This window comes from Eptatretus burgeri, chromosome 16 (assembly GCF_056783735.1).
Source record: "Eptatretus burgeri isolate ZD-2024b chromosome 16, Ebu_testis_v1, whole genome shotgun sequence".
NCBI lineage: Eukaryota > Metazoa > Chordata > Myxini > Myxiniformes > Myxinidae > Eptatretus > Eptatretus burgeri.
Window position 1 is genome coordinate 11,370,394 of NC_140976.1, and position 20,134 is coordinate 11,390,527.

Here is a 20,134-nt window from a genome sequence, read left to right on the forward strand (position 1 = left end):
TAAGTAAAATATATTTACATAATAGGCAATTCTTTTATACTGAATTTAAGCTTAATTGAAAGGTCGGCCTGCTTATCATATTGTTACGGTTCTAGGAACCGTATGCATACAAACATACAGGTGCCCCGAAGTTAGTTATGCCATTAAGTATATGTGTAGCTAGAACCCCTCCTTGTGTTTAGTGGGAAATCAAAGGGGTGCGTTGCGATTTTATTTTCTTTTATTTTATTTTATTTTTTTTTCTAGTTAGATTAATAAATCATTATACCCCATCCACGACGACCCACGGTACCCTCTGCCTGCTCACACCTTCATCTCGTTTGCTACTCTCGCATGGACTGAACAAACGCGTGTTCGCCTACTCGCCCAACCGGCGACTCGCCTTCCGAGGCAGAATCTTTGTGTAGTACCTTTTTTGGCGAGTCCAAACACGCGGAGTGGGCGGGCTTCCCGGCATGGCCGAAACCCACCCACAAAGAGCGGCTCCATGGAAGTCCCGTCCAATCAGGGCGAACAGTGAGGTCGGCTTCACTAAGGCCCCTCCCCGCTGAGGGCGATATATAAATTACGACACCATGCTCAGGCTAGAGTGCTGAGAGGGTCGGAGGGTTCGTAGTCTGGTGGGCTGAGAGGGTGAGCGAGTGAGCCGGAAAGTGAGTCGTCCTGAGAGTGAGCTGGAAACCCTGATCCCCGCCTTGGACTCCGCTCTACCCGACCCCCTGGGCTCTTTCTCAGACACGGTCTCCACGCATGCGACAGTGGACCGAGCCGCACGACCATTGACAGGTGCCGCACCACAGAGCATCCCTTCCCTCCAACGTTCAGGTACCCGAAGGAACTGCGCCCTCAGCTCACCTCCCTCTCTGGCTCCGGGGGTCCTTTCCATACATCTGGGTTTATTTTGTCTGAGTGTGTGGCGCCATCTTTAAGTAGAACTGCATAAGTGTTTTTAGTTGATCATTGTAAATCTTGCCTGTTTTATTCTCGCGACAAGTCTGCTCTGTGTCTCCTTTGTAAGTTGCTGTAAAATTGTCGCACGACTTCCCCTGAGAGATGGGTTAATTTTTAAAGTAATTCTTCACCATTGAGAGATGGGGCCAAAAATGATATATAGCATAATACTTCAAAAATGTATTGGGCCCGATATGTTCTCGTGGATCAGGCATTACGTGGTGGAAGTATGGCATTACTACTTCACGCATCTTTCTCTCATCTTTCCCTGCATAACATCCCAATAAACCTGTTCCTGTACCACATACATTTCCTCGCTCAGTGTAAATAAATTATTGGAGAAATGTTCCCAGTTCATTTTTGTCTTTTCCTTCATTGGTCCAGCATGGTTCGGATCTGAGTTTTAGCCGGGTCTTTATTCCCAATATTCTGTTCATGCTAGCCGGTACGTCCTTGGTAGTTCCGATCGGCTGCATCTCAACCGGAAAGGTAGTTTGTAGAGTGATCCGGTTCGGGCAAGACTTACCGAGGGCGTGGTTCCCCGGTAGATGACACCGCGTGGTTAATTAGGTAAATTGGTTCTCGACAAAAAGACCCTAAGCTACGCGGTGGAGGTATTGGCATCCACAGTCGGTTAAGCGACCCACCGCCTCACGGAATTATCCGTGAGCGACGGCCTACAATTCCAGGAGTCTGGTGGAAGATGACGTAACTTCCCCCACCTAGCGGTCGTTCTCGCCACCAGTCCCCGGCCCGCAACAATATCTTTACTCGACAGGTCGATCATCTTTCATTACAGAGGAAAGATATGATTATGTTAAAATTAAAAATAAATACGTGTTCAAGCACATTGTCATTCCATATTTGAGTACATTTTGTATTTCATGTTTAATACATTTATTTTAATGTCAAGTTTAATTTAATAAGATTTTATTATTGTTTTTATCACACTCAAACCCATTATGCTAATTTTGGAGAAATTGCACTGACACCATGTTAAAGTTTTTGGTGCAAGTTATTTTTTCCTTTCTAATGTGTTTATCTACCACACTATTTTTTTATACGCCCGATATATATATATATATATATATATATATATATATATATATATATATATATATATATATAAAAATATATATATATATATACATATATATATATATATATATACATACATGTATGTATATATATATATATATACATATACAATATATATATATGTATGTATATATACATATACAATATATATATATGTATGTATGTATATATATACATATACAATATATATATGTATGTATGTATATATATATGTATGTATGTATATATATATATATATATATATATATATATGTATATATGTATGTATATATGTATGTATATATATATATATATACAATATATGTATGTATATATATATATATATACAATATATATATGTATGTATATATATATATATATATATATATATATATGTATATATATATATATATATATGTATATGTATATATATATATACATATACAATCTGTATATATATATATATATATATATATATATATATATATATATATATATATATACACATATACAATCTGTATATGTGTGTATATATATATATATATATACATATATATATGTATATGTATAATGTATATGTATATATATACATATACAATATATGTATATGTATATGTATGTATATATATATATATATATACATCGGGGCGTATAATGTGATGTCCGTCATTCCGTTCCTGTCCGCTCTCTAACTCCCAAAGTTTTCAACTTTCACGTTTCATATTTGGTACATAGGTACAGACTGGAGAGACAGTGTGTCGTGACATACGTTCGTCATCTCAAGTGGTTGCCATGACAACCAGGATGCTGTTTTCCATCCGTTCCTGTCCGCACTCGAACTCCCAAAGTTTTCAACTTTCACGTTTCATATTTGCTACATAGGCACAAACTGTGGAGATTGTGTGTCGTGACTTACGTTCGTCATCTAAAGTGGTTGCCATGGCAACCAGGATGCTGTTTTCCATGTAGTTGCACAATTCTGTATATACCTTCTTGTTCGGGCGGATATTGTGCTCACTTGCGCTCTTGTTACTGATTACAATACACAAATACTGTACATATATTGCTTTATAATTATTTGGATCAGACTTCACTGCAATGCTTTATAAAAAATATTAATTATGAGACGAGTCTTTTAAAAACGATAAATGTATAAACAGGCGAGCATTGGAAGGCTTTGACACCAACTCTGGTTAAATTACTTGTGGACTTTGCTTTGTCTTAATTCGAATCCCAATCACATCCTCACTCTCTTGCCCAAGGTTTGCACACTTGGCAAATCTGACGGGACTCCCAGCCCTCATCGTCCCAGTGGGCTACAGCAAACATGGCCTGCCCATCAGCTTGCAGGTAAGTGGTTTGAAACATGAAGCGTTTGTTAAAATGGAAATCATTCTGTACTTGTGTCGTGTAGACAATTTTACTTGGCCCTGCGAATGTAGAAACCGTGAATGTGGAGGCATTGTTTCAATGGGAAATGGGGGGATAGGTTCCGGGGATTTCCCAACCCATAAAAAAATCTGCGAATGTCAGGGAAAATCTCACGAAAATACAGGAAAATACTGTGGACATAGACAAAAATCGGCGAGTGTCGGTGAAAAATCCATGAGTATTTTGTCATTGTTACAATGGAGACAAGCGGGATAATGTTATTGGTTCACAGCGGTTCCTGGTTCGTGAAAAAGGCCGCAAGTTGCGGCACCACCAAAGTCGGGGAATTGGTACAATGAGGACAAGGGGGGTAACATTATCGGTTCGCGGTGGTTCCATTGTTCAAAGAGGAATGTTTTTTTTTTAAAGTTTAAAATGTTTTCGACCACGAATGCACGATTACAGTTTCATTAAAGATGCTTACAAATAAAACGACAACACCAGGTACCATTTCCAATTTATTGAAGAATTCATTTTCAAGTCTCTTAACCATACCGTACCATACCGCAAAATGAAAAAAAAACCCATCATCATCATAATCATGTACCATTTCAATTTTTTTTATTAAACAAACACAGCGCACACAACTTTGTAAAATGACGAAGAAGATGATGATGAAGATGAGGAAGAAAATGTGCTGTTCAGGTCCGTGGGGTGGCCATGACCATTGTCAAGCAGCATGAGTACCTTGAATGAAAGGTTCCTTCCTGTCAGATACCTCTCGACCTGTGGAACAAAACGGGTATGGATCCAGTCCATAAAAAGGTCAGATGTCACCCACGTCTTCCTGTTCGTCCTTCAGTACACGGGCAGCGCCTGCTTGCTTTTGTTCTTCAGCGCACGTGGGTTCAGGGAACGGTAGAGCATCATGGATTTTACCATGAAGTCTCCTTTGGTGTTTGTGCAGATGACAAGGGACACCCGGTCCTTTGCGGCCTTGAAACTGGCTGCTTTGCTCTCGCATTGAGATGAATGTTCTCGTCGGCATCTTTTTCCAAAACAAGCCAGTCTTATCATCATTAAAGATCTGCTCCGGCAGGTACCCCTTCCCCTCAAAGAGGCTCGCAAGTTCTGCAGGAAATGCCTTGCCCACATCATGGTCCGCGGAGGCACACTCCCCTACGAGCTTGACGCTTGCATTGTGGGTAACTGTGGGAGGGGTAGGTAGTCTGTGCATTGTTTGTGGGGGATTTTTACTGGTGATGCTGTATTTGGCAGCTGATCATAAAATGTAGTGAGTGATATCATTGCGCAATTGTTCCATACAAATACGCGGGGTAATTTCCCACGAATGTATGAGCATGTTGCAAATTATCAACTGCGAATACGCAGAACTCGTGAATGTTGGGATCCAGGTGTACTTTATTAAGTTTAGTTCTGAGGGTGGGCATGCGTGCGTGCGCGTGCTTGTGCATATGAGGCCCCACAAGGCGGAGTGATGTAAGCGACATATATTAATGATATGATGATGATTATCTCGGATGATAGGGTAAGGGTTAAAATAGTGCTATATGGCATTCACTCCAAAATGGCAGATGTGTCCCTTACATCACTCCTCCTTGCGGCGCCTCATATATCCTGTAGCATTAACAATTGGACTTGTCAAGGAAAACAAAAAATTTTGGCCTTGAAGCTGACTTGGTGGTTCACTTTTTCCCCTTCATGTCACTATGTTGCAGATCATGGGTAGCTGGTGGGAGGAGGAGACTATACTGCGTGTGGGCAGGAAGGTGGAGGAGATCTGTGGCGAGAGGCGTAAGCCGAAGATATACTTTGATTTTCTTCCAGCCACCTGATGCACCATGGTTATACAGTGCCTAAAGAAAGTCTACACCCCCTTTCAAAATTTTCAGCTTTTGTTGCCTTCTTGCCTGGAATTTAATTGCGTTAAATCAGACTTTTTTTTCCAACTTCATTTACACATCATAACCTACAATTTCTAAATGAAAAACAAATTCTACAAATTTCAGAAAATTTATTAAAAATACAAAACTAGAATAGCTTGGTTTGATACATGTCAACCCCCCCCCCTCTCTCTTATAATAGCAATTGTAACATAGCTTAGGTGTAATGAATCACCTTCAAAATCACACACCCAGGTAATTGGCCTCCACCTGTGTTAAATTATTGTGATTCTCATTATTTCAGTATAAAACTAGAAGAGCACTCGGTAAAGCGCATACTTCCACCACGTAATGCCTGATCCACGAGAACGTATCGGGCCCAATACATTTTTGAAGTATCATGCTATATATCATTTTTGGCCCCATCTCTCATCGGTGAAGAATTACTTTAAAAATTAAATAATACTCGTATCTCGATCCGGATTCGGATCTTCACCAAAATCGAATCAATTCGTCATGGTCAGACACCCAACCTGTCCACCAAGGTTCATCCAAATCGGGCTATATATTAGTTTAGCCCTATCTCTTGATGGTGAAGGAATCACTTTTAAAAAAAAATTATCGGATCCGGATTCAGATCTTCACCAAAATTGAATAATTTCTTCCTTGTCACACACCAAATGTGTCCCAAGTTTTGTCATAACCTGTCCACAACTGTTTGAAATATTTTGCTATCGTGTACAGTATATCATTTTTGGCCCCATCTTTCAATGATGAAGAATCACTTTTCAATTTCTAGAAGTCGGATCCAGATCCGGATCTTCACAAAAATCTAATCAGTTCGTCCTTGTCACACACCTAACTTGCGCACCAAATTTCATCCGGATCCGTCCGCAACCTTTTTGAGATATCCTGCACACCAACAAACAAACAGACAGAGGTGTGAAAACATAACCTCCTTCACCTTTGGTGGCGGAGGTAATCAGCTGTTCCTGTACGTTTCCTCTGCTGGGTAGTGCATTTCACAGCAAAGACTCAACCATGAGGACCAAGGAGCTTTCAAAAGACCTCTGGGATAAAGTTGTGGAAAGGCACAGGTCAGGGGATGGGTATAAAAACATTTCATAGGCCTTGAACTTCCCTTGGAGCACAGTCAACACAATCATTAAGAAGTGGAAGGCGTATGGTTCCACAAAGACCTTGCCGAGATCAGGCCATCCCTCCAAACTGGATGACAAAGCAAAGAGACTGATCAGAGAGGCCACCAAGAAGCTAATGGCAACTTTGAAAGAGCTGCAGGCCATTATGGCAGAGACTGGTCACCATGTACATGTAACAACAATATCTCAAGCACTCCACAAGTCTGTCCTGTCCATTAGGGTGGTAAGAAGGAAGCCATTACTCAAAAAAAGCTCACCTTGAGTCCTGTTTGAGGTATGCTAAAAACCACTCTGGATATTCTTAAGTGATGTGGCACAAAGTTTTGTGGTTTGACAAAACCAAGATGGAACTTTTTGGCCTAAATTGAAGACATTACTTTTGGCACAAACTCAACACAGCACATCACCCAAAGAACACCATCCCTACTGTGAAGCATGTTGGTGACAGTATCATGTTGTGGGGATGTTTGTCATCATCAGGGACTGGGGCACTTGTCAGGATAGAAGAGAAAATGGATGGAGCAAAAATACAGAAAAATCCTGGAGGAAAACCTGATGCCTTCTGCAAGAAAGCTGAAATTGGGACGGAAGTTTACACTTCACCATGACAACGACCCGAAGCACACAGCCAAAGCTACACTGGAGTGGCTAAGGAACAAAGAGCTAAATGTCCTTAAGTGGCCCAGTCAGAGCCCCGACCGAAATCCAATCTTGGTCGAGACCTGTTCCAACAGACCAGCTGTAATTGCTGTCAAACGTGTTTCCATCAAGTATTAACTCGGGGGACACTTATCCAACCAAGATATTCTAGTTTTGTATTTTTAAATTAGTTTTCTCTCATTTGTAGAATTTGTTTTTCACTTGGAAGTTGTGGGTTAGGATGTGTAAGTAAAGGTGGTAAAATGTCTGATTTAATGCAATTTCATTGCAGGCTACAAGGCAACAAAAGGTGGAAATTTTGAAAGGGGGTGTACACTTTCTATAGATACTGTACGTGCAATGTTGTGCCCCATAGATCTTATGATTCTTCTCTTGTTTTGTGCTCTTTGATCTCGCTTGGTCTATCCTGCATTCATTTTTCTTGTGGTTATTTGGCAGTTTGAAAACAGCACGAGTTGTTATCTCAAACCGATTTAAAAAAAAAAAAAAATCTGTTTTAACTCTTAATTGCAAAATGCATGTGAAAGAATTGCAAATGTTTTGTGTCCCCAATTATTTTAAAAAAAGAAAAAAAAAGTCCTGCATGGAAGTTGTCCTTTTATCTAGTTGTTGATCTTTTGGTTCCTAATAGCATTATTTGAGAATCTTTCCTTACTTTTGAATCACCAATAAGTTGTCTCAAAATATATCTTGGTCAATACGTCTTGTGACCTCTGAGCGCACTTGTTCGGTGTTGGATGAAATGTTGTCAAACAAAATGCATTGACAACTAGATCGACTCCCAGTCGAGCACATCCCTCCGCCAGGCTGAACTGTTTACGTTTTGTATCCCACTGATGGGCCGGATCCGGATCTTCACGAAAATCTAATCAATTCGTCCTTGTCACACACCTAACCTCTCAACCAAGTTTCGTCCGAATCCGTTTGTAACTTTTTTAGACATCCTGTTCACAGACAAATGGGCAAACGCATAACCTCCGTCCACCTTCGGTGGGAAAGGTAACGATACATGGACCATCCGACATGTACCCAGGTGGTGTTTCCCTGGTAATATGCCTTGGAAAAGGTACTCGTGTGAATGAGAGAGAAAATTTTCTTATTGCACGCATCTATGGAATGCAAATGCTCGAGCACTCATGCCAATTTCTTTCCATAAAAGGCTTGAGAATCTTTAGATCCAAGAAGGATTCCATTGTTGTACATTAAACCATTTCTGCCTTTCATCGGAACAACACGATTTCAGCCTGGATATCAACATGGAATGTGTGCCAGCCAACAGGACTCCAACTTAACGTTTACTGGAAAGACGTTTTGATGTGAGATCTTTGTCGCGTATGCGTGTTAGGTGGTGACTTAAGATTCAACGTCGAGACGAACGTGGAATCATTCCCAAAATTCTGGCACTTGTAGGAGATACAATATATTATGATCCGCATTTTCTTGACAGGGTTTGCCATTAACTTCTCAGCATTTTGTCCACCATGTTCTATATTTTACAATACTGACGATCAAGCAAGGAAGGGGCACGTGCTATTAAAAGATAGTGTCATTGGTATGACTCTGTTTGAACAACCGACCTCTGACTCAGAGCTGATGCTCTCATAACCATGACATCACCAAGTCTGGTTATTGATTCTCTCTGTCTCTGTCTCTCTCATGTGCCATACTCTTCTCAGATCGGCGGTGCCGCCGAACCAGCTTCCTAAGGCAAGGGTTATACAGGGCGATTTGCCATTGCCTTCCCAGCTGTAATTTGGATAGGAATTTATATTTTGTTCAGGGTGCTGGCGATAGCTCGGCCCCTCTTCGTGAAGGACACCGTGGGATCTTTAACATCCACCAATGAATGGCGGCAGAAGGGACGCCCAGTTTAACATCCATCCGGTGGAGTGCCCTGTGAAACGCTGGGATGCTGGTTTATAGCTGGGTCGGGATTCATACCCAGGCAACCTCTTCGAGGTGAGTGTGCACACCTTTTCGGCCATCTTCCCAGCCCGACTAAAGACGAAGATTACCGACTGACACATGTCATCTTTAATTCAAAGTTCATAAAAGCTGACTTTAGTTCTGTAATTGTCCCACAATTATAACTAGAAAGCATCTCACAATGTAAAGTATTCTTTTGTGTTTCACTAATTCTATTTGGTGTCATTTTATGACCTTTAAGAAAACGTGTTTTAATCTTCTAACTGTCGCTCCCTGTTTGGTTTTTTTTAGTGTCTCGTGCAGGGACAACCATCATTCAAAGGAAGATGTCAGGATGGTTTCACACGATCGTTTCTTGTGACCATCCCTACCTTGTTCACATACTTTTTGGAAGAACGTCCTGACATCCTTTTACATAAAAAACAAAAATTGAAGTCTTTTTATTACTTGTTTTTTTTTTATACTTAAAACAAAAATCTTTTCACTCCTTTTTTTTAGATATCCTGTTCATTCCTTTTTTAGATATCCTGTTCACTCCTTTTTTAGATATCCTGTTCACAACATGGTTCTTTACTTGTAATTTCAGCAGGGCCGATCCTGCTGAAATTTGGCAACGAGGTTCCGCTCCTGACTGCTAACGGGGATTGCAAAGCTCGTTCCTGCCACGTGACTTGAAGTAGTTCAAAATGGTCGACTTGGTAAATTCCTTCAAAAATCATCCTCTTTAAACGCACCAGTCAGAATTCTGAAAAAAAAAAAAATTGGTTTACAACATTAGGACAGAGTCTAGAGAAGCTGCAGGTCCAGTGATCCTATTGATTGTTTTTTTCCGTTGGATTTGTATTGCATGAAACATGAGCCCCCCTCCCTCCCCCCTCCCCTTTCAGGTGTCATGATATGCTAATTAATATGGTTGTGTTAGGGAGGGTTATTGGGGTTAAATGGACTGTAGTAGGTAAGGATGGGGAATGTCATAAGGTAGTGTTGCACTGCCTGCTTCAACCCCTGGAGGGCAGAGTGGGATCGAACAGCCTCAGGCAGGTCGTTCCACAGATGGAAGCAAAGAACCAAATTGTCGAGGGATTTTAGAATCACCTGGGATTTTGGAAGTATAACCAGAATGAGGGCACTTGAAGAATGCATATATCCTGGAGTTACTGGGGAGGTTCACAGGGCCAAGAGAGCAGAGGGAGCTAGACCGCAGGAGAGGCGGTAGAAAAACAGGCCACGGATCTACGATGTGACTGACCTTGTGCATCAGCCTCATCGAAGGAGATGCCAATAACATTGATGACTTTAGAATCCAGGAGTCAGATACGGCGCTTCGGTGCCAGCCCTTATTGACTAACTAAACCAACAAAGTCCTTTTCGGCTGTGGATATTTCAGATTTTACAAGGAAAGCTTTTGGGCAACAATCTGCGAGGACGGGTTCGTACCCGTCCCAGTCTGTGGTTGGCTTTTGAGGCCAGCTTTACTATGTAGTTGGCTGAGGAGAGGCCTTGGCTGATGGTATGGTCTCGAAGATCGTAGCTGATCATGGAAATAGATAGGGTGGGTTCATTCAACGATCCTTCTGAAGTAACAGTGTGGGGCTGAAATTTGCCAGATTGAAGGAAGTGTTCCATTTATTACAGCAGCACCTACTAAGTTCCAGACCAACAGAGAATGGCACAACTGCCGTCTGCCTGCCAGTGCGATGGAGTACTGTCTGACACAATGTGGAGTCATCTGCAGAGAGGGTTTTCCAGAGTTTTGGAGAGATTGTTTATGTAAATGAGAAACAAGACCAGGCCCAAAACACTGCTTTGGGGTCATCCAGCCTCCACCAAGAGATCTAGCATGGACCACGTGAACGAAGTTTAGTGTACTTCACTGTTTTTAAAGTTTGAGCCTGGTGTTGGCGCAGTGGTTAGGGCAGCGGCTTGGGATCCAAAAGGTCCTGAGTTCAAGCCCCGTTGGGCCACTGAATTAATACACCAGGGGGTTGACTCAGCCTGTCATCCTTCTGAGGTCGGCGAAATGAGTACCAGTATACTGGGCCGGCGTATACCCCGGTTAAAATAGGTGTACCATATCCCTGTGACGTAAGAGGCGACCAGAGTTGCGTCAGGAAGGGCATCCGGCGTAAAACATGTGCCAAATCACTATGCGGATCATACGGATGATCTGCTGTGGCGACCCCTAACGGGAGCAGCCGAAAGAAGAAGAAGAAGACTGTTTTTAAAGTTTGGTCAGATGCAAAACTTTAGATTACGGGGTCGGTGATGAAGTATTAATTGGGGGATATTTCTGTTACCCATCTCCATCGCCATTGTTATTCGGAAAGGTTTGCCTGGTTTGAGGGAGAGATTCACGAAGTTTTGTTGCTCTTCATGGATGGGAGGATTTGTGTTGGTAAGGATATAGCGATCTGTCTTGCCGATGGATTTTGCAGAGAGGAATGGTTGAAAGCACAGGTCTCCACTGTTGATGTCAATGTTTATGTTTTGTTTCCAGAGTCGAGGCTCGTGGCAGAGTGAGAACACTGAATGGGTCAGGACGCAACAAAACAAAAGGAACTGCAGAAGGGGGAAATGCCAACAGCAGGGTTGAAGGACAAAATAAACGGAGACGGACAAACAAGTAATGTGGACAAGAATGAGCGGTAGGAGAAGGTCCAGGGGTGTGGACAAGATGGTTACAGGAGCAAACTCTCAGGATGGAAAGACTGTAAGGTGCCACTGATGGTCTGTATCACAATGCGTCTGATTAATGTTGAGGTGTTTGGCTCTATCCGTACAACAGCACAGTACTCTCTGGTGGAATGAATGCATGAGGTTGAGGATACATGACATCCACTGCATGACTAGTCCCTGTGAGTTCCAGAGTTATGTTTGTCCTCATCTTTATCGTTTCATTAACTTTCTTTTGTGACACTGATATATTGGGTGGAGCTCGATCTGGCCATCTTCACTGGGCAGTCACATTTAATCTGGTACTTGCAAGTCAGTTATATTCCATTCCAATGGAAAGTGGTTACGGTGGTCTTGAATTGATTCAAATGAAGTTTTCAGTTTGTAATGTCCTTGGTAGGTATATTGCTTGTATTTAGGAGGCCTAATGTTGTTTGTGGCATATTGCTCTCATCTATCTATAATTCCAGCAATCTCTGTCTGTCTGTCTGTCTGTCTGCGACCGCTGTTTCTCGAAAACCACTGGTCCAATCTAAATGAAACTTGCCAGCTATATTGCTGGGGACCTGAGTATGTGCCTTTTCAAGGTTTGATATTAATCGGACAAGTGGTTCCCAAGTTATGGCCATTTATTTACCAAACCAATGACAGGACACGGTGCTATGACGTCACAATTGACGTGACAATTTTTTTTTTCTTCTTTTTTTTTTTTTTTGCACATACGGCCACGCACTAGCTATTATTAATCCTTTTTGGGGAGTTTCTGAGCGAGCTGTTCTACATACATACATAGAAGCATACATACATGGAGAACATGCACCACAATGCATCGCTGTGTCCACTTTCCGCCGATACTCCAGGGGCCTCCCTCTGGCTTTCTCCAAGGCAGATGCCTGGTCCATCCCCATCTCTTAGGGATGGGACATTCCATGTACCCACCCGAAGGTTAACCCCACGAGACTGCTATCTGGTGGTCGACACTTGAGCACCACAGTGTGTTTTGTGGTGGCGGGAGTGCCAATCCAGCCACCAACGTCCGAGGGAAGGTAACCAACTGCAGGAGGATGTCCTCAGACGCAGTTGGCACCAGATATGGATGGCTGCTCACAAGGAATTCCTCCACCCTTTGGCAGATTTTGTATTTAATCGTGCTGGGTATCGATGTCCATACACCACACCAGGGGGCCATGGTGGGGGGAGCCGGTTTAGTCGCCGACATTCGACCATGAACAGGTTAGTACGGGTTTTACATGTCACCCTATGCAAGTCACAGATCTAATCTGGCCTGACCTGACATGAAATGTTGGGTGCTGCCGTATCGACCGTGCTACTTGGTGCCATCTATTAGCTCATCACAACGCAGGGCTCCAATCCTCATACAATTCCCCAACCCCAGCCTCCAAGTAGCCTTACCAAACCCCCCTCCCCTTACAAATTCCCCAACCCCTTACAGGTGCACACCACTCCACCCAGAAATTATGTAGACCTGTCCCAGTCTCTGTGAAATAATAGAAACCAATTGTTGCTTAAAAATGATATTAATCTGTCCTGTCGAGTGGGCTCCAAATTCTCCAAGAACTCAGCGGGGATGCCATCTTGGACCTACTTGTTGCTTTGCCAGTTTTGGTAGGGAATAGGAGTCGATATCCTCTCTTGTATCACATGCCAAAATGGATGTGACTGGAGAGACAGAAAGGGTATCGGTGATTTCTGAACTTTGCATCTAATTCTCCTTTGGAAGCACATTTTGGAGGAGCCACGCAGTGATGGCACTCGTGGTGAATTTTGGTCAACGTTACATAGGTTCAATCAAAGGAATCATATATAATAAAAATTGATGCGAAATTGTTTTTCCTTGAAGATGGATGTTGCATCCACCCAGCGCTATAAGGCCGGCACACCCTTGAACATGTGGAATGGTGTTCCAGTTTACATGATGGAGTGGTATTGAGTGGTGAGTGTGCAAAAGAATCATCTTGGTACACATGTCCTTTTTTACACAAAGTGGTTCAAGTTCTTGTCAAATTCGAGAGAAAACATGATCAAGAACTCACATGTTGCAGTACTGTACCGTAGACTAATTTTTTTAAGTGACATAATAAACTCAAAGTTAGGATTCAACTTTAACCTCTGTCTCAGGTCAAGCCCTTTTTCTTGACCTTTGTCACCTTTTCAACACAAACTGAAGTCCATAAAGGATAAAAACTGAATGCACGTTTGGTTTTACAGGCTACACGAGCTGTGGAAGGACTCTACTCCTCGGAGAATGAAGGCGAGTCTACGTTGGCGGTCCGGTTGTGTGCGGCCGGTGCCACCATCATCGGCACGAGCTCAGAAGTGGTGCTGCGGCTGCCACTCCAACAGGTGGCGTACGTGAATTGAGCATGTTGACGATAGGCCTGGTAATGCTGGTAATGTTTAAATCTCCTTTATTAACATCTGCAAGGATGTGGTGGACAAGATGGATGTGGTAAGGATGAATTGGTTAGATAGACCCCCAACAACAGCACTCCGTACACATGCACACAATTCAATAGGGCTTGTAAAAGCCTATCACTGCTTCGGACTTCATCCTGGTGCGTTGTTGATGGCAAACTTCCTTTGAGTGCTTCGCATATTTGTGTGGTGTTTAAAGATGGTTGAAATTCCTTTGGAGTCAAATTGGGTTTCCAAATGGCAAATGATCTGAAATCAGAGTTCTATCTGAAGGTGTGCTTCTGATGATGGTTTTCTTGACATTCCTTGTGTGAAGCAATCGTGCAGGGTGCCTTCTTGACCCGCATTCTGATTACTGGAATGTTCAAGCAGTGCGGGCAAATCGACGACGCACACGAAGTATGCGATTCACGCAGTGTCCATTTCAGAAAGTCCACTGCATCCTCCCACCAGGTATCACCACTCGCTTCGCCTCTCCGCTCACACTGAGTTTGTCTTGGTGCTCTTTTGGCCTCAGCCCAATTGTCGAGCCACTTCCAACACTTGATATCACAGCTAAGTCACAGCCCCAAAAATTCAGGAAGGTGACCTCATCCAATGCTTTTCTGATTCATAATTACTATTTCAACTCACAAGGTACACAATGTGCTGACAATTGTTCTCACCGTCAATAGTGCTGTGATTTTTCTGATTAAATAAATAAAATAACTAATCACAAATATCCAAACAATTACTTGATTGTGCAGTCACTTATAACTGACAATGAAGTATCTTTCTGTGGGAGAGGGGAGATGGTAAGAACCTGACAATTTTGATCAACTAATAATAAATAAATAAATAAATACATCCACCCTTCCTCCTGTATCTACAGTGGGGGTTCTCAACTCGTGACTTGTGGACAATATGTTGCCCGCCAGACTCTCAAATGTTGCCCAGGACTGAAAATACAGTCGAACCTCAACTTGAGCGGCTCATTCAAAACCACAAGCACGCAATCCACTGTATATTTTATTCCGATCTCAAAAATAATCTGTAAAAATGCGGATTAAAAAAGGTGCCATAATCTCTTGTGAGCTATACCCTCCTCCCCACCAGGCAGCTGTTTGAATGGCAAGGGATTTTTGTAATCTGGCATAATAAGTGGATTGAAGTTGAAACGTCACATTCAGTGTTCTTGTGTCCCCCACGATAGTGATTCCCACACGAGTTGACCTACAGTGACAGATTTCCATCTGTGGAGAGATTTGTGTTAGTGACCTACAAGTTTCACCGCAGGGATTTGGAGGGTTTCACTATCGGTTTGCTTTCCATCCGTCCATCCGTCCGTCCCACCTGTGTGTTTTTTTTTCTACTTTTTCCCCATATCCTTTAGCATATTCAACTGAAACTTAGTACATGGCTTTATTATGATAAGTTACACAACAAGTTCGAGTTTCAGGGCATTTCGTCAATTTTTCAGGGACTTCTACCCTTTTTGATTTAGAAAATATCACATCGGTAGGGGACATTGGTGTTGCAAAGTAATTCTCGCTCTTGTTCTAAGCACTATAATGTCGTAACTCAAGACAGGACCTCTACAAAAGAGGTCGAGAACGTTTACTAACAACTCTAAAGATGTGTGTGTGTGTGTGTGCGTTTAATTTGTCATGGACATGTCAGTGTGGCGAAGACGCACAACATCGAACGCCGTTTGAGCACACCCCGCAAGAGGATCGCAAGTGAGTACCCTCTAGAAACGTTGTTTCAAGACTTCAGAAAGCAGTCACAAACTATGTCTGCCATTAAAGATGTTCAGCTACCTGGAATCTCAGTGATAAGGAGAACAGAAGCAATGATGAAAAATGCCACCTGCATGCTCAATTAACACCAGGTGGGGTTGACGCAGCCTGTCATCCTTCCGCGGTTGGTGAAATGAGTACTAGTGTACTGATAGAGGGGCACAGCATCGAAGGCACAGCCAAGCCCCAACAAAAGGATAGCTACCCAGCAGCCAAGCTGCCATATGCAAGAAGAAGAAGTAGAAGTACATTTTGTCATGGCTGTTTGTGAGGATTGTCTTGTTGGAGGAACACATGCTGACAGTTGGAAATACACATGGTGAAAATATTTATTGGGTTTGTAAGCATTCCTTGCAGGAGATCGGTGGCCCTCCGCAAAAACTTGTGCCAATAAAAGTGACGATGCAGCCGCAATGCTTGGAGAGAAGACTGGCTTTAATGCCATGTGCAAAAGTGACCCTGACTTCCCTGATTTCCCCAACTACCACTGCATCATACATCTGTAGCTTTTGTGTGCAAAAGTGCTTAATATTCAGCACTCATGCCTCATTAGTGTGATTTGTGAAGATTGACAACTCGATCCGAGGCAAGGCACTGCAACACAGGCTATTTAAGACACCCCGATCTGAACTTGATGCTCAATACGGGGACCTTTATCTGGCATTCACAAGGGCAATGGCTCAGCAAAGGAAACATTTTGTGGTGTTTCCAGGAACTCCTTCCACAAATAAAACATTTTTTTGGAAGAGAGAAATCGACACCACCGGGAGCTCAGCGACCAACAATGGCCGACTGACTCGGTGTTGTTGATTGATTTGACTTCCAAACTGAACAATGTTAACCTTGAAATTCAAGTCAAGGACAAAAATCTGACAAATGATTGGATCAGTGAATGTGTTCCGCAGCAAGCTGAGATTGTGGAGAGCCCAAATCAGGAAGGGAGTTTTCACTCACTTTTCAGGCCCAGAGCAGAGACGGGAAGAGCGTGCTGCTTTCGACAAGGAAATCTTATGGCAAACACATCGAAAAGTTGAAGAAGACTTTGAAAGACGATTTGATACATGTGGAACCCTGAGCCATTTGCCTTCAGAACCCTTCCACAGACACCGATTAACGGTGAAACAGCAGCCAAGATAACAAATGTGGTGAAACGTGACGATGCTGACTGAGAGATGGAAATAATCCCCTTGAGAAAGATCTACAATTGAAGTCTCCAACTTCTGATGAGGCATTTTCTACACTTGTGGAGAGATAAAAGTACCCCCTTTTGAAAGAAAAAGAAGGGTCATTTTGTAATGAGTGCTTCCTTCGGATCTACGTACCTGTGTGGGATGGCGTTTTCTGCAATGAAGTCAAAGTACAGATCACGCTCGACTGATGATCATCTTAATGATTACATGAAGTCGGTTGTAACCCAGTACAGGCCAAACTTTGAGAAGCTGGCAGAGGATATGCAACGTTTGCTTTCACACGAGAGGTGAATATTCAACTATTTTCATTTAAGGTGCAGCACATGCTTTTCATGGAGTATTGTGTTATCTATCTATAATTCCAGGTGTGTGTGTGTGTGTGTGTGTGTGTGTGTGTGTGTGTGTGTGTGTGTGTGTGTGTGTGTGTGTGTGTGTGTGTGTGTGTGTGTGTGTGTGTGTGTGTGTGTGTGACTGCGACCGCTGTTTCTCAACAACCACTGGTCCGATCTAATTGAAACTTGCCAGGTATATTGCTGGGGACCTGTGGATGTGCCTTTTCAAGGTTTAATATGAATCGGACAAGCGGTTCCCAAGTTATGGCCATTTATTTACCAAACCAATGACAAGACACGTTGCTGCGTAGGCCGGTGCGTGGCCGGCCGACGATGACGTCACGGGCTGTCCCGGTTACGATGGGGAAAAGGCGCCTTAGTTACCGTGGCGGAGGAGTGGCAATGGTCAATGGCAGCGAATGTCATGGCAAGCAAAGACAGGGAGGTAAACTTGATTTTAATTTGGATTTTAATTAACTCTGTGTGTGGAAGTATCACAGCAGTTGTTACTTCAATACAAGCGATAATTCGTGGAATGCATGTGAACATTCCGTACGGGCACGCACCACTTCCGGATAGTGATGACACTGTATTCTAATAATTTCTCGATTTCTTATGCACATTTATAGATAAACACAATGCCCCAATCCAGTCATCATTTACGAGAGCGAAGGAACGGACTGTGTGGTTGTTTGAAAGTTTTTTGTTTTTTTTTGGTTTGCACGTACGGCCGGGCACGTACTAGTACTCTTAAATGACTTTCTCAAAGCACTAGTTTTAGACTATCTCAATTGGTCGAATACACTGAATTATTCGCAGCTGAAATTAACCTGCGACATGTGGCAGGTCGACAAGACCTCCACATGATGGTGGTTGTTGTTGTTGTTGAGGGTCGATTTTTGAAATCTGCACCCATTGGTCGGACATCTGCCAGACCACACCCACATTTGTTGCTTGACTGCACCCACCATGGCACTCAGACAAAATGATATGGCTGCCATCTTGGTTTTCTGGTGGGCCTAAACATCAGGCTTGTAGGCCTCTGTTGATTATGCACTGCCCAGATTTGTTGTCAGATTTCCATTGGCTTTGTTGGGATTGAGTGTTACTCATGATGAGGGCCAACAAAAAAAATCTAATCATCTTGAATAAAAATTATTCGGAAGGTTTAATCAAGGTTTTTCTGGTAGGCCTAACACATCAGGCTTAAAGGCCTCTGCTATAATTATACACTATCTGGGTTTGTTGCATCAGATTTCCATTGGCTTTGTTTGGGTCAAGTGTTACTCATGATGAGGGACCCTGGAAAATCAAATCATGTGTTGAATGAAAAATTATTGTTTAGGTTTAACCGAGCCCGTCATAACAATCCATAATTTTTGAACAGCCCTATATTATGGTTAAACAATCCGTGACCGTGTGACAAGTCAGCTCATTCTGATGTAACCGTGGTGGAGGGTGACATGGATGAGAGGTGTCGTTAACCTTGCATTAAATGCGTGTTTTCCAATCGACCTGTTACCTACCGGATTTTTAAAGCCAATTCACTCGCGCTGGAGATCCTGTACCTCAAATGACCACTTGCAGGTTTTTATGAACAAAAGGTTTGTTGCAACAGTTAGAGCAGGAAGGCGTAAGAGGGACGGACACACGCACATACACACACACGGTAACACATATAAAGGTAAATCATGTGTTCGGAATCACGATGAATGTTATCTATCTAATCATTCATTCACATTGGAACACGAGACAGACACGGCTCTATCTAATCTTATTCATTCACGTGGGTACACGGGACGCACAAGGTTAACGAGACCGATTAGAGAATGTACTCTCACACGTGGGTGATGATGTTATTCTATTCTCCGACCCAGCTTTCACCACATCGACACGTGGGACATGAACAAGGATGAGGGTATTGAGTGGACACAGTAGGCAATATATTATATATATATACATATACATATATATATATATATATATATATATATATATATATATATATATATATATATATATATATATATTATGTTACAGCTTGTGATCACAATATGGTCATTCTTGTTATACTCGGTGGTTTACCTTTTTCCTTGAGTTCTGCATTGTAAGCAATTCTATATTTCTCGTGAAACAGTTTAGTTATATACTGCACTGTATGTAGTTGATATCTATTTTTTATGACTTGTGTACTTCTTACACAATACCTGCATGGTTGTCACGCTGTTCTACATTTTATGTCCACGTATTCGATTTTGATTTGATGTACCATCCTCTTTACAGGGTGTTGGTGCTGCCAAAGTAATTTATTGGCAGGAGTCGTACTCAGTGGTTGGCCATTGCCTTCCCAGCATTGTTTGGCCGTGCTCTTTCCTTCTAAATGCCGAGCGTTGAGCAAGGAAGCAGCACGTACCGTTAAAAATGTCTTTGGTATGACCAATATTATTAAATGAATGATTTAAACCAGGAATGTGTTTTGAGGCTTGCAGCAACATTTAATAAAATCATTCATGATGTAGAGGTTGGGGACCACTGATCTCGACTCTAGAGGATCTCAATACTCACCTTGAAGCCGTCTTTGAGTTTGATCCCCAAGCCAAATATAAACAGTCTTGGTGCTTTCCAGATAAGGCGTTGGATCAATGTGTGCCATCCTTTGGAGAGGGGTGTTATGGT

The 20,134-nt window shown here is 42.5% G+C and overlaps 2 protein-coding genes across 7 annotated transcripts in view; one reads left to right on the top strand and one right to left on the bottom strand.

Moving 5' to 3' along the window:
• The window catches only part of LOC147010515 (uncharacterized), a 77,110-nt gene that overhangs the window by 55,071 nt on the left and 1,905 nt on the right, over positions 1 to 20,134 (top strand). The window contains exons 19-23 of one of the 5 annotated variants that reach the window (XM_085859428.1): positions 3,291 to 3,378; positions 5,139 to 9,082; positions 9,341 to 9,747; positions 13,584 to 14,086; positions 14,475 to 14,611. In XM_085859428.1, the coding sequence (XP_085715554.1) occupies positions 3,291 to 3,378; positions 5,139 to 5,255 (205 nt within the window). In that variant the 3' untranslated portion in view covers positions 5,256 to 9,082; positions 9,341 to 9,747; positions 13,584 to 14,086; positions 14,475 to 14,611. Of the gene's footprint in view, positions 1 to 3,290; positions 3,379 to 5,138; positions 9,748 to 13,583; positions 14,092 to 14,474; positions 14,612 to 20,134 lie in introns of all 5 variants that reach the window. The other 4 variants (XM_085859427.1, XM_085859429.1, XM_085859431.1 and 1 more) reach the window with 4 other exon arrangements.
• The window catches only part of LOC147010516 (toll-like receptor 2 type-1), a 112,442-nt gene that overhangs the window by 19,849 nt on the left and 72,459 nt on the right, over positions 1 to 20,134 (bottom strand). The window lies entirely within an intron of this gene.